At 45.7% G+C, this 13718-nt stretch overlaps 1 protein-coding gene across 5 annotated transcripts; it reads left to right on the top strand.

The window, feature by feature from the left end:
- The first annotated feature begins 5169 nt into the window (after positions 1-5169).
- KAZALD1 (Kazal type serine peptidase inhibitor domain 1) lies at positions 5170-12339 on the top strand. 5 transcript variants are annotated; one of them, XM_074233891.1, is made up of 7 exons: positions 5170-5703; positions 7551-7637; positions 7778-7884; positions 8289-8850; positions 10167-10327; positions 10776-10923; positions 11212-12339. In XM_074233891.1, exons 4-7 carry the CDS (start codon positions 8352-8354, stop codon positions 11304-11306), a joined length of 903 nt encoding a protein of 300 aa, XP_074089992.1. In that variant the 5' UTR covers positions 5170-5703; positions 7551-7637; positions 7778-7884; positions 8289-8351; the 3' UTR covers positions 11307-12339. The 5 variants fall into 5 exon arrangements, with proteins under 5 accessions (XP_074089992.1, XP_074089993.1, XP_074089991.1 ...); XM_074233892.1 differs by lacking the exon at positions 5170-5703 and adding an exon at positions 6313-6500; XM_074233890.1 differs by lacking the exon at positions 5170-5703 and having other exon boundaries at positions 7437-7637.
- The last annotated feature ends 1379 nt before the right edge of the window (positions 12340-13718 follow it).

The raw sequence follows: 13718 nt of genomic DNA, 5'->3' as shown, positions 1-13718 counted from the left end.
GATTTTGACTACATTAAATTAAAAAGTTTTGCATTAATAAAACCAATGCAGCTAAGATTAGAAAGAATGCAAAAAAGATGGGAAACAATTTTAACAGCTAGTGTTTCTCATACAGGACTCATTTCTAAAATGTAGAGGAAAATAAATCAAATTTATAAGATTACAAGTCATTCTCCAACTGATAAATGGTCAAAGTATATGAACAAGCAGTTTTCAGATGAAGAACTAAAGCTATTTATAGTCATATGAAAAAATTCTCCAAATCATTATTGGTTAGAGAAATGAAAATTAAAACAAGTTTGAGGTACCACTTCATACCTATCAGATTGGCTAAGAAGACAAAAAAGAAAAATGATCAATGTTGGAGAGGATGTGGAAAAATTGGAGCATTAATGCACTTCTAGAGAGCAATCTGGAATTATGCCCAAATTATCTATATCTATATCATCTATATCTATCTATATCTATCTATCTCTATCTCTATCTACATCTGCATCTATATCTATCTATATCATCTATATAATCAATTTCTATCTTTATATCTATATACATAGATGTATATATACATACATATATATATATATGTGTATAGATAGATAGATAGATATATGCAAGTGGCCATAAAGGAATGGGCTTGTGCCAAAAACTTATTTTGGTCTACTCTCTCTTGTCCAACATAAGGAGGCACCAATCTTATTACTACTTAGTCAGTGGAGATGTCCTTTGCTTTGCCCATTATGTGACTACCTATACTGATACATCATTTTTGCCCTCCTGTAGGGTCAGGAGCAAGGACAGGTAACCAGTAAAACTTTATATTTGACTTTGCCTCTTCTGTATATCTGGGTATTCAAGTACTATAAAAGCAAGGCCCTGGGGACAAGGGGGCATCTTGGATCCTGAGGAAGATCTGAGGTCTATTTCATTGGAGGGGAACTATGAACTCTTTAATAAAGTGCCATTTGGCTTGGAACTCTGCCCTAGTTTCTTTTTTTGTAGATTGAACAATCTGGGATCCCACATTCCTATTTGATCTTGATCACTCTCATGGTAGCCCTTCTCTAGACGCTCTCCAGTTAGTCAGCATCCTTAATAAAATTAGTCCAAACTGAATATAATATTCTAGATGTGGCCAGCAAGAATCACAATGAAAGGGATGGAGAGAAAGAAGCCAAGAGCTTGGGGGTGTAATGGAATTAATAATTTTTATTTCTTTAGGATATGGGAGACCAGAATATTTTTATAGATTGAAAGAGTCAAAAGAAATTGAAGATGATTTCTCTTTTTTTTTAGGTTTTTGCAAGGGAAATGGGGTTAGGGCCACATAGCTAGGTAATTATTAAATGTCAGGATTTGAACTAAGGTACTTCTGACTCCAAGGCTGGTGCTCTATCCACTTAGCCACCCCTTGAAGATGATTCCCAGATCAGTATGATTCAAGGAATAAGGTCACAAAGGAGATAAGAGGGAATGAGATCATGGGTTTAAGTAGAAGGATTAACTTTGACAAATAGAGTCAAATCTTGTTGTGACTGAAAGAAAAGGGGTGAAATCATTAAGAGATGAGGAAAAGGGGGGGGGGAGTGTCTAATGTTGTATAGTTTCAAACTTCAGTCAAATGATCACCTGAGAGGAAGAGGAAGCTGACAGATTGAGAGGTGTGGAACAATTATTATGGGGAAAAAATTAATTAAGCTATTGGTGTATACTTCCCCCCAAGGACCCATTTGATGCTAAATAATACAATCATGGATCTAAGTCAAAATATTTTGTGATTTCTTCCAGCATCTTTTGGCACCCAATATGCCAAGGAGTAGCCAATGGAAGATGTGGATTGTAGAAATAATTCATGGTTGAATGTTATCAGGTGTGTGCTGACAAATATTTAATAACCAATTGTAAAAAAATCACAACACATCTTAATATTTAATCTTCATAATTAACATTCTTTTCATTTCTTTTTTAAGTATAGACAATCAACTGAACAACAAATCAAGCCCTGCTTTGTAGTGTTTGCTGATTTCAGATTTGTAAATGTTTACACTGAAAATTTTTATATTTTTGATCTGCTGGGAGCTGATACAAGTTGACTCCATCAAACCTCTGAGTGTTATCAGGATGAAAACACTGGAAATTTCATGGGGATTTTCATCTGAATAACTATAGAGGCTTTTCTTGCTTCCTTTCCTTCCCTCCCTCCTTCTTTTCCTCCCTCCTTCCTTCTTTCCTTCCTTCTTTCCTTCCTTCCTTCCTTCCTTCCTTCCTTCCTTCCTTCCTTCCTTCCTTCCTTCCTTCCTTCCTTCCTTCCTCCATTTGTATTCCCGAATTTAAAGCAATGTAATAAAAGTGTTTTAGCCTGAGGGAACCAGACCTAGAAGCATGTGCAGATATTCCCTGCAGGATTTCAAGTCCAAATAACTTGAAATTTAGAGAAGTGTGTTTCCAGTCATAAGAAACTGGTAGGCACTGAGTGATGACAAAGTCTCTGATTGACTCTAAAGTTTAAAAACCTGATGACTCAAGGATCAGTTATTGAGCCATAATGGAGTAGGAGACAAACTGCCCCTTTGTCAGTCTCTTTTGAGTTCCCCCTAAGAGCCTAGTCCTGTGATCATGGTAGCTTTGAGCACATGGCCACCTATCTCTTTTGCATTTTCTTATAAGATGATCCAGCAACAATGATAAGATGGAAGTAACGGAGCAACCTGTTGAATTTCAGAGATCCAGAGGTCCCATTAGAGGTCTGAGAAAACTATGACCCTGTACCTAAAACTACCCTGTACTTGTGGTGTATCTGTAGAAAAATGTGTCCCTAGGGGCAGCTAGGTGGCACAATGGATAAAGCACCTGGCCTAGAGTCAGGAGTACCTGGGTTCAAATCCGGTCTCAGACACTTAATAATTATCTAGCTGTGTGGCCTTGGGCAAGCCACTTAACCCATTTGCCTTGCAAAAACCTAAAAACAAAAGTGTCCCAGGATTTGTGGGGGAGGAGGGTAAAATGTTTTGTACCAAGCACTTTTGCCATACCTTCTTAATTAATAAATACTTTGCCAAAAATAATAATTAAATCTGGCTGGTAGATTATTAGTGGGAAACACATGAGTAGGGACTTATCATAGTAGTTTAGAAACATAGTCACTTGGACTTACCCCTAAAACACAGAGGATAGTAGTAGAAGTCAATCACTCTCTGGGAGTGGTTTAGCTTCATGTCTGGAGTTGGAATGTCTGTGTGTGTGTGTGTGTGTGTGTGTGTGTGTGTGTCTGTGTGTGTGTGTGTCTGTGTCTGTGTTTGTGTGTCTGTAGGGACTTCTATGCTTATCCTTAGTGTTCATTTTAGGAACCTATCACTGTCAAAAATAGGTGATGAAACAGGAAATTAGGGCTTACATTTGTGCCTGGCTCATAGTAGACAGTTTATTGACTACTGACTATTAAACTTTTTAGGTCAAAGACCCTTGAATGCTCTCAGGTACTTTAGATGGTACCACTTCTAAGTTCTTCACTTTGCATTTGAGAAGGTGAGAAGGTTTGTCCTTTATCCTCGAAGAAGTAGACCATGACATCATGGAGGTGATGCCTTGGCAAAGATCTTGACTTGGATTTGAGTGAGGGAGTGCTTGTACTAAGTCACCAGCCTCATTTTCTCCTCCACAGCCATCTTGGTCCAGTGACTAGACATGAATCAGGACCACAGTAGATGGCTCTGGATGTGAGGCTATCAAGGTTAAATGACTTGCCCAAGGTCACACCACTAGTAAGTGTAGTGTCTGAATATCTACCACTGAAGCCCCCAAAGGGGAAATGACTTATCCAAGGTCTCATACCTAGCAAGTGACTGAGCAAGGATTTGAACCCAAATCCTACAAATTCCTTATTCTATTGCCAAAATGTATGCATTCTCTGTTCTCAGAACCATCAAAATCAAAACAAATTAACAATTTACAACAAAACTAGCAACATAACCCCTCAATGTACAAGGCCCTCCTCAACACCCAGAGATCTGCAAAGGAATCACTGCATCTACTTCAATATTAGAACATCCTCAGATTAGGGCAGTACTGGCCCAGTTTTTAGGGAAAGGGACAGGATTTTTCTGTTTATTTGTCTGTTTTTAAACTGGGCTCCACCTCGGTCTCTTAGGTAACCAGCCCCACCTTCACTCCGTTTCCTTGGCAACCTCCCTCTCAATTTAGACAAAGAAAACGAGGCTTTTCTTTTGCTTCATCTCCTTGGTAACTCTTGATCCTAGAATGGTTTCTGAGCTCAGGCATCGGAAGCTAAAGCCACCAGATCCTTGAACCACTCCCCCAGCCCTCCCGGTAGACATCAGTAGTTCATAGGCTGGCGGTGATACCACAATGATCAAGACCCTTCTCCCATAGGATCCTGAACCCTGGATCCTCTCTGCACATTTACCCTTTCAAAACCCGCGGCCTTCCTCGGTCCCGCCTCTTTGGAGTTCCTTCTTGAGAACTATTTCGCGAGATCCTCTGTCCTCTCAGCTCCGCCTCTAATTTACCAGCCCCACCTATTCCATTGAAGAGCAGCCCCAGAACCACATCTGGAATTCCTGTATAGAATTCCTGCCGCCACCAGAGAAGTCAGTCAGTCCAAAGAATACTATAAATAATCATATTTCTATGGAGTTTTAGTGTTAGCTGAGAGGTAATTCAATTCAATTCGGTTTAATTCAACACGCATTTATTAATAATCAATGTAATAGGAGACAAAAAGGAGACTGTCCCTAATTTCAAGCAACTTTCACCTGACTGAGGGACGGCAGTGGAATGGAGAGGCAGTAAGTCATGTATACCGATTGCTTATCTGTGATTTCACAAACCACTCACTTCCCGTGAGAAAACTTGGCCAATACAGGTTATAATTTTTGAATGCTTAGGGTACTGAGACGTTAAATGACTTACTTAAGGACTTCGAGCAAAGTTTTCCTGATTCCAAGACCAGACCTGTTAATCCACTTCTCTATTCTGTGTCTCCCTATAGAAAATCTACAGAGTAAATGCAAAATAATTTTGATTGGTGATAGTGGAGAAAAATTCAAGCAAGCAGGAGAGACAGGAAAGGCTTTCTATAGAGTGGAGAATCTGAACTGTGTTTAGTAAGAAGATAGGGTACGTCTAGTCAGTCAAAGAATGTAATTTAAGAGAAACATAAATGTTCTAGGCTAATTTTGCCAGAGCAATGTAGCATGATTGTGAAATCAATCTGGAAAGGTAGGTTGTAATCTAATTGTGAAAGGCCTATGTCAGACAATGACGTTTAATGTTATCCTTGGGGCAATAGGTAGTCAATGAAGCTTCTTGAGCTGGGGTGACATGCTCAGACCCGTGTTCCTCAAAAATTTTATGCTTATCGGAAGAAAGTTTGGAACTCGAAAATTTTTAAAAGATTTAAAGATTGTCTACATGTAATTGGGGAAAAGAAAATATTTAAAAAATTTTTAAAGATATTTGACTGCTGTGGAGGATGGATTGGAAAGAGGAGAAACTGGATGCTTGGGAGACCAATTCTGAGACTGTTTGCAAGCTTTTAGGCAAGAAGTAATAAGGGCCTGGACCAGATTGTGACTTGAATGGAGAGCAGTTGAATGCAAGATATCTTACGGCAACAGAATCATCGGACACTTGGCACAGGATTGGATCTTTGAAGTTAAGAGTGAAGATTTGAGATTTCAAAGCCAGGTGACTTAAAAACGGTTCGACCATAATTTTTAACAAGGCAACGGTTAAGGGACTTGCCCAAGGTCACACAGCTAGTGTCAAGTGTTGGGAGGTAGAATTAGAACTCCTGTCTTCAGCACTGGTGTGTTCTATGCACTGCGCCACCTGGCTGTCCCCAGTTGAATGATTCTTTATACTCTATATTTTCTAAGAGTACTTACTTAGCAAGCAAGCCTTGTGCTGTTGTGCGAGAAATCACCCCATTGCTGTGTAGGCTCCGGATTCCGGAAGGCGGGATGTTCCAGCAACAGGGCCAACATCCCCCCGCCCCAACCCCGAAAGACCTACGCTGTCCCACGTCACATTCTCTTTTCTCCTCGGTTCCTCCCCTCTCTCCTTCCTTCTAAAGGAGACAGGACCCAAGCTCCGGTCTTCGAGTTCCAGCTGAATTGAAACTCAGAGGTCGCGGCTCCTGTTTAGCCGAACACTTCTTCCCCTCTGCTCCCCACTTTCATGTGTTTCCAGTTTTCTTCATCCACCCGCCAGCCCCAGCCCCCAGCGCCACGGTGGCGCTGCCTGTGGTTGTGACGGGGTCCCCACCCTCACCAGCCCAGTAGTCTATAATCAGGAGCTAAGTACAGCTGGGGGGCCAGCCCATCCTTCCCGCCCCCGCCCTGGTTTAGCCCGACTAGATTTTAATCCCCTTGAGGCAGAGATCGCGGGGGCCACCGCACCTGCCAGGCAGCCTGACCGGATGTGAAGAGGGAGAAGGGAAGGGAAGCGTGGGGAGAAGTCGTCCAGATGTGTTAGAGACAGATGTGGGTACTAGATTTGCTCATTTCTGGCTCTTTCTCCTGAGTAGGAAAGAGAAGAAGGGAATGGGAACGGAGATGAGAACATTTAATCCCTGTTTTCTCAATGCTGGGTAAAGCCCAGCTAGCTATGTGAGAGACAGAGAAGAAGCAGACCCGATCCTAAGGGAACTCATGGTTTGAAGCAGATCCTGGAAATAGAGCATAGTAACTCATGTAATCCTGGGCCCCTGTCCCGTCACAATTGTGGGGAAATCTGACTTGGGTTTGCCTAGCCTGTGGACAGGAGGCAAGAGCACTTAGCAGTGTGTTCTCTCCGGTTCCTCTAGACCCTTAGTCTTCCATTAGCTATCTCTCAGATCCCCAGTCTTGGTCTCATTCACCTCATCCTTCTCCCTTCCCCAGGATTCCAATCCCTCAGCCTTCCCTTTGTTTCTTCTAGCCTTCCGATATCCCAATGCCTCGGCCTTTAAAGGCCTCCTGTCTTCCATCCTCCTGTCTTCCATCCTCCTGTCTTCCATCCTCCCATCCCATTTTCCATTCTTCCTAGTATTTTGACTCCTCCATCCTATAGTCCTCAGAACCTCCGGTCTCTCCAGTCCCCACCCTCATTTTCTCAGTTTCCCCGTCACTCTCATCTGCCAACCCGTTAGTTATCTTGTGTCCCAGTTCCGAGGTCTTTCAGACCCCCATCTCCTAGCCCGCCCCCCTCATCCCCGGAAAACAATGTCCAGCCCTTGGCCTCGCTCCCCGACTCCCATCCTTCTCTCCGGGCCATAGGGTGTCGGGTTACAGCGCCTTGGCTCGCTCACTGTAACCTTGGGCCGCTTGAGGCTAGGGGCGGGAGGTGGGGGTGACCAGCTGGGTCTGGGCTGCAGCGAAGAGGAGGCCATAGTGGGGGGGAGGTTGGGAGCGCAGAGGGGGCGACGTCGCGAGGGCGGGGAGAGGGGGCGGAGGAGCTGCTCTCACAGTCGCTGTCCTCCGGGTTCTTCCGAGAGCCTGGGGCCCAGAACCGAGTTGGGTTTGAGGGCCTAATAGACAGTTCTGTTTGCTCAGGCGGTTCGAGCATCTCCACAGCCCCAGTCGCTAATCCTCTAGATCCCTGACTGAAGCTGCAGATGTTCTCTGGGGACCAAAAACAAGGTGAGTGGGGGGTGGGGTGGGGTGGGGTGCGGAGGGAGCCTGAAGCAACCGCGGTAGGGGGCGGAGTTAGTCATGGAGTACAAGCTCAACTCCATCATCTACGTACAGCTCTCTCCCACTCGTCCCCCCTTCCCCCCCAGATCTGGCCCATTCCTACTCGTGGCATTGACAGGGAATTATCCCTCAGCCGACCCCTCTCCCCAAAGGGCAAGAGCCAGGGAAACAAGTTTCCTCTTCTTTTGAGTGGGTGAGTACACTCTGAGACTCCTTCCCGGAGATCCTGGATTCCTGTGGGACCCGAGTTGGGGCACTGCCCCTCGAGGCCAGCGGGGCGAGTTTTGTAGGGAGAGAGTCCCTACCCAGAAGATGGGGACAGTGAGGCCCACCTCAGCGTTCATTTGTGAGGCCAGAGAAAAACCTTTTGAGGAGATGAAATTGTTGAAAGGGAAAGGGAAAAGGGGACAGGGGTAGAGTTTGGAAATTGTAGATGGGACAAGAATTGGTTTGGGGAGATGAATGGGGTAGGGCATTGGAGGCAAAAGAAAGACGGGATAGGAAAAGAGGAGGGCCAGGGAAGCCGAATTAGGAGAACCTGACCATTTCCCAGGTGGTACCTGACTTCTTCTCGGACCCCTTTTCTGTCTCCTACAGTGTCCAGAAAGGTCATGTCTGGGACACAGGCGGCTGAGTGACAGGCTCCGGGGACCTCTGACGATGTCCCGGCAGCCAATAGTCCTGGCCCCGGCTCTGGCAGTCCTTTTGCTCCTGCAACCTCTGCCTCCCACCAGCTCCCGTCCACCCCCAGGCCCTGACTATCTGCGGCGAGGCTGGCAGCGGCTACTGAATGAGGGAGAGGGCTGCGGGCCCTGCCAGCCGGAGGAGTGCCCTTCGCCGCGGGGCTGTTTGGCGGGGCAGGTCCTGGACGCGTGTGACTGTTGCTGGGAGTGTGCGAACTTGGAGGGCCAACTCTGTGATCTAGACCCAGACGGGCACTTCTATGGGCGCTGCGGGGAGCACTTGGAGTGTCGGCTGGACGCCGGTGGGGACCTGCAGCGTGGAGAGGTCCCCGAGCCCCAGTGCCTCTGCCGCTCTAGCAGCCCGCTCTGCGGTTCCGATGGGCGCACCTACGCGCAGATCTGCCGTTTCCAGGAGGCTGCTCGGGCCTGGCCACAGGCCAACCTCAGTGTAATGCACCCTGGACCCTGTGAGACCGGTATGGTTCCCCCGATCTGGGTCTCCACCCTTCCTAACTTTAACAGCTTTATCCTCTAATTCTAGAAAGAATTCAAATGACTATCTCAAATCTAAATAGGGGAACCACCCTGTACCAAGGAACCTTTTCTGCTAAAACACCTACTCTGTATCTGGAGACCACTCTACCCCCATTAACTCCTTATTTCACTCTCTATTTCAGCCTCTGGATCTCCCCATATTCCAGATGGGAACAAGCTTCAAGAACTCAGAATCTATATCTCTACTTGGACCATTTCCCTTCCCTCTCCCCTCTTTGGCATCTTAAGGAGAGATTAATGAATTTTACCCCATTAATTCTCCCCTATCATCAGCATGTCCACTCTGGTGTTTAATCCCCCCATCTACCCCCCCCCAGTATTTGGTTTCAGGATACTGGTGCCAGGCTGAAAGTGTCTGTCCAGAGAACTACATATTAGGGGTAGTAAAAGATCCAAGCCCAATTATGCAAGACTATTCTGGGCGTGACAGACATACAGACAAACAGGCTGTGTCCTCAAATGATCTAAAAGACAGAGGATGGGGGGAGGAGGGGAAAGTGAGGGCCCAGTGTAACCAGAGTCAGCTTAGCTCCATTGTTCCTTTTATCCTGGGAGCCAGTGGGTAAGGGATGGGGGTGGGGGTTCGGCCAGGAAGGCAGTCCCAAGCCCTGAGACTTAAAGCCTGAAAAACAGGAGTAGAAAGGAAGACTCAGACAGCAAAGAGTTAGCTCCTAGATTGTGTTCTGAGCTCTGTTGCTGCCCCCACATCTAGGGTTTGGCAAAAGGTGTGTGTGGGTGCTCCTCAGGCTTCCTTTCCTACCCCCCCCCCACACACAGCCATTTCCAGCTTGAGGTTTGCTTTGGATGATTTAGTGACTTTCTCTTCCCGAGGGGGGCTGGGCTCAGTGTTAGACTTGGCTGTGAGTCTACTGGCAAACAAACCCCAGGGGTCTGGGGGCCTCCTCCTTTTCCCCCTCCTGGCTTCCTGTCCCAGGGCCTCAGTGGTGTCAAGTTTTCCCTTTGCCACATGGAAACCTGGAGGGGGAGGGGGAGGGGCTCTGAGCAATTCTGTCGGAACCCAGCCAGGTGTGAATGGGGCTAGAAGAAGAGGTGGGCAACCAGGATAGACTCTGGAACAGGAGAATAAATCCCAAAACCATCAGAGGGGTGTGTGTGTGTGTGTGTGTGTGTGTGTGTGTGTGTGTGTGTGTGTATGTAAATTGTATGTTGGGAAAGGGGAAAGGGGTCTGGAAGATAGGATCCTAAAACATCCCCATGACCTTGTTCTCACTTGTAGAACCCCAGATCCTGTCTCCACCTCGGGATGTGTGGAATGTGACTGGGCAGGACGTGATATTCGGCTGTGAGGTCTTTGCCTATCCAATGGCCTCCATTGAGTGGAGAAAGGATGGGACAGAGACTCTGCTCCCTGGAGATGATCCCCATATCTCAGTGCAGGTGGGGGCCTTGATAGGGTATGTGAGGCAAAAGTAGACTTCATTTCTTTAAAAAGGGGAGACAAAGATAGACCTCAAGGGGGACTTTCATGGAAATGTGTATGGGAAGAGAAAGCCTATAACTTTATGCAGAGGGATGAGGAAGAGATTCCATCTCTGAGAGAAGGGAAAGAAGGGAAGGAAGAGTTCAGGATCTATTTCTCTACTTGGACTCCCTCTTCCTTCTCCCTCCTTGACACCATAATGACAGATTAATGAATTTCCCCCCTATTAATTGTCCTCTACCACTATCTCTAGGAAGGAAGTGGGGCAGAGGGGTTGAGAAAAAGGAACAGAACTTGTCTCCATACCAGATCATCTTTAAAGATAAAAAGGGATGGGGGGGGAGGGAAGGAGAGGGTGTGAGTGGGAGAACAGACATACACCACCAACTTCTTGCCTTACTCCAGTTTAGAGGGGGCCCACAAAGGTTCGAAGTGACTGGCTGGTTGCAGATTCAGGCTATTCGAGTGAGTGATGAGGGTACTTACAGATGTCTTGCCCGAAATGCCTTGGGTCAGACCACAGCCCCAGCTAGCCTCACCGTGCTCACCTTGGGTAAGGGGAACATGCCTCTTTTTGCCCCTCCTTCTATTATTGGTGCTATATATGTGCTATGTCAGATGTCATAGAGGACAAGTTTTGGAGTTTTTTTGGAGCTGGCAATGGAATGGCCCTGGGTGGGAGGGGGAGGAGGAAGAAAGGACACTAAATATGCCTGACTGTGAAAGTGTACCTATTTCTGTAAATATATTTAGGTACCAGTCTGGGGCATTTGTCAAAAAAATATTCCCTCTTTCTTTTCTGTTGTACTATGAATTTTCCTTTCATCCTTTGTTTTTGCAGACCAGCTGAATAACACAACCATCCCTCTGCTTAATTCTTTGAGCCCAACCCCTGAATATGAGGCTGACAGTGAAGAAGGCGATGACTATTACTAAACCCTTTGCCTACTTTAAATGACCTCACCATGGCTTCCTAAAATAGTCCTCCACCAATGGTTCCTTGATCATTTACCTTAGCTACTTTGATCATTTCCTCTCCTTTTTCCTTTCCAAATGATATGGTCAGTTAAAGCTGGGGAGGGGAGGTGTAGGATATCTTCCCCCTGATTTTTTGAAGTTGGTGACATTAGTAACCAACCCCTTGGTGTGTAGGGTTAAGGGAGAAAAACTTGTAGTGACTAATCCCTATCCACCAGCCCATAAATAAGGATCCTGAAGAAACAATGGTCTTCAAAAGGTCCTTTTGATGGAGTGGCCTAGATCCCAAGACTTGAAGATAAAGGTGGGGAAGATAACCAAGTCCTGGAGCTGGTGATGAGGACAGAAATGGGCAAAGCCAGGGACTCCTGGCTCCATCAGTTATCCAGTCTGATAGGGTTTGGCCAACAGTCTGAGGAAGCCCGTTAGTGCTCAACTTGGGATATGGGGGAAGGCTAGGGATGCTCTTCCTCCACTTTACTCCACTTTACTAGCCCCACCCCCAAAGCGCACAAACTATTTTCACACTCCCCTCCTCACCCACACATATTTTCCTGTCCTTATCCTTTCCCCTTCTTAGCTGATCCCTCCCTCATGAAGCCTCTGATCACACCAGCACTCATTGGCTTCTGTCTCATGCCCACAAATTCTGTTTTATAATTTATTTTTCATGTCTGTTTCATTTCTGCTATTGGTCTGTATGAATTCCACTTCTTTTATTACTTGCATAAATGTCTTAACCTTTCTTGCTAGATTGTGAGCTCTTAAAAGTCAAGCAAGGAAACCTTTGTATTCCTATTAAGTTCCTAGCCTTACATAAACAAAAAAAAAGATGCTTGACAAATATTTGTTGAAAGAATATAGTAAATGTGCACAAGCACAGAGGGAGAGTTATGCATATTTGTGAGTATGCATACATAAACACACATGTGTTATTTATAGATGATCCCTTAGGCTTCTTTGGACTCAAAATCTTATGACCTGATCTGGGGCGGGGGGGGGGGGGGGGGAGACAATGCTCTGTACATAAGAAGTTCTTAATAAATAGCTTTTGAATGTTGAACAAGTTCTCATCTTTGAATACCTAAGACCACATACATACATGCAAATATGCATTTGTACAGATCTTCTCAACATGAAATGCAATTAGCTTGGAGCTTCAAACACATGCTGACCAGATGACTTTCCCTCTCTAAGAGGGCCTCCCTGGGGTAACAGAGGAGATTTGGGTTCCTACTAAGTTATACTGAGCCTGTATCATTAAGGGGAATTCCTTGAGACTGTTTTGTGCTTACCTCCTCAGGAGAGTAGATTTAGGTTCCAGGTCCTGCAAGAAGATGTTTTCCAAAGCATTTAAACCAAGAAAGAGAGAGGTGTAGGAGTGTGTGTGTGTGTGTGTGTGTGTGTGTGTGTGTGTGTGTGTGTGTGTGTGTGTATTTCAGGTTGGTCCAGGTTAGTTGGATGAGATTCTCTCCAGATGTTTTCTTCCTAGGTAGTCTAATAGTTTTCCAACCCCTCCTAAAAGGTGGGTGCTTCCTGATTCCTGTACTGAGACCATGCCAGGCCAGCTCTTCCTAGTGTTTGATTCTGTCCACTCCTTCCCCACTCAGCTCCACCCTAGTTGAGCTTTCTTTAATGATAGACCAGGCAAAAACAAAAATAAGAGTGGGTTAACATTCTTTCTTTGCCCACAGATTTTTTTCTGGAAGGAAATGTGACCTGGAAAGTATAGGAATCCTCCTCATCCCTGAATCTCTTTACTAGCTGAAGCTGGAATGGAATCTAGCCCTAGAGCTGATGGTGGGAACAGAAATGGGAAAGACCTGAGGCATCCAGCTGGGTGGCATCCAGCAGGGGGGTGGCTAAGAACCTGAGATGGCTCATTAGAGTTCAATAGAATAGGGTCAAGGAGAGAGGACTGATGTTGTTCTGACACCACTCTGAATCCCTTCTGGGCCCCTGCACAGGGAAGGGGGAAGGAAGTAGACTAGGATGATCAAACCTCTTCCTAGGACAGAGACTGCCCTTTTGGTAGCCAGGGATGGGAATGCCCAGAACTGGACTTAGACTGCAGGCCCTAGTCGAGAATTGGGGCTGATATGAAATTTGGTTATTGAGTTCTAGAGTTCTAGAGGTACCTAGGTCCTGGCATGAGATGGGCTGGTTAGATGAACCTAATAAAAACAGGCAAAATTATCACTGTGTCAGAAAACTCTCCTAGAATTCAAGAGTCATACAAGTCAGTCACATCACATCCCCAGTCTCTTCCTCCTTCCTATAAAATCCAGTGTAATGCCTGTAAGAAGGTGTTTCATTCACTGCACACTTGGATTAGGTGCTGTATTCCTAAAGAAAAAGACTGTGCTAAGG

Source organism: Macrotis lagotis, chromosome 4 (genome assembly GCF_037893015.1).
Source record: "Macrotis lagotis isolate mMagLag1 chromosome 4, bilby.v1.9.chrom.fasta, whole genome shotgun sequence".
NCBI classification, from domain to species: domain Eukaryota; kingdom Metazoa; phylum Chordata; class Mammalia; order Peramelemorphia; family Peramelidae; genus Macrotis; species Macrotis lagotis.
Note: the sequence above shows the minus strand (reverse complement) of the source record. Positions and strands in the feature narration are given on the sequence as shown.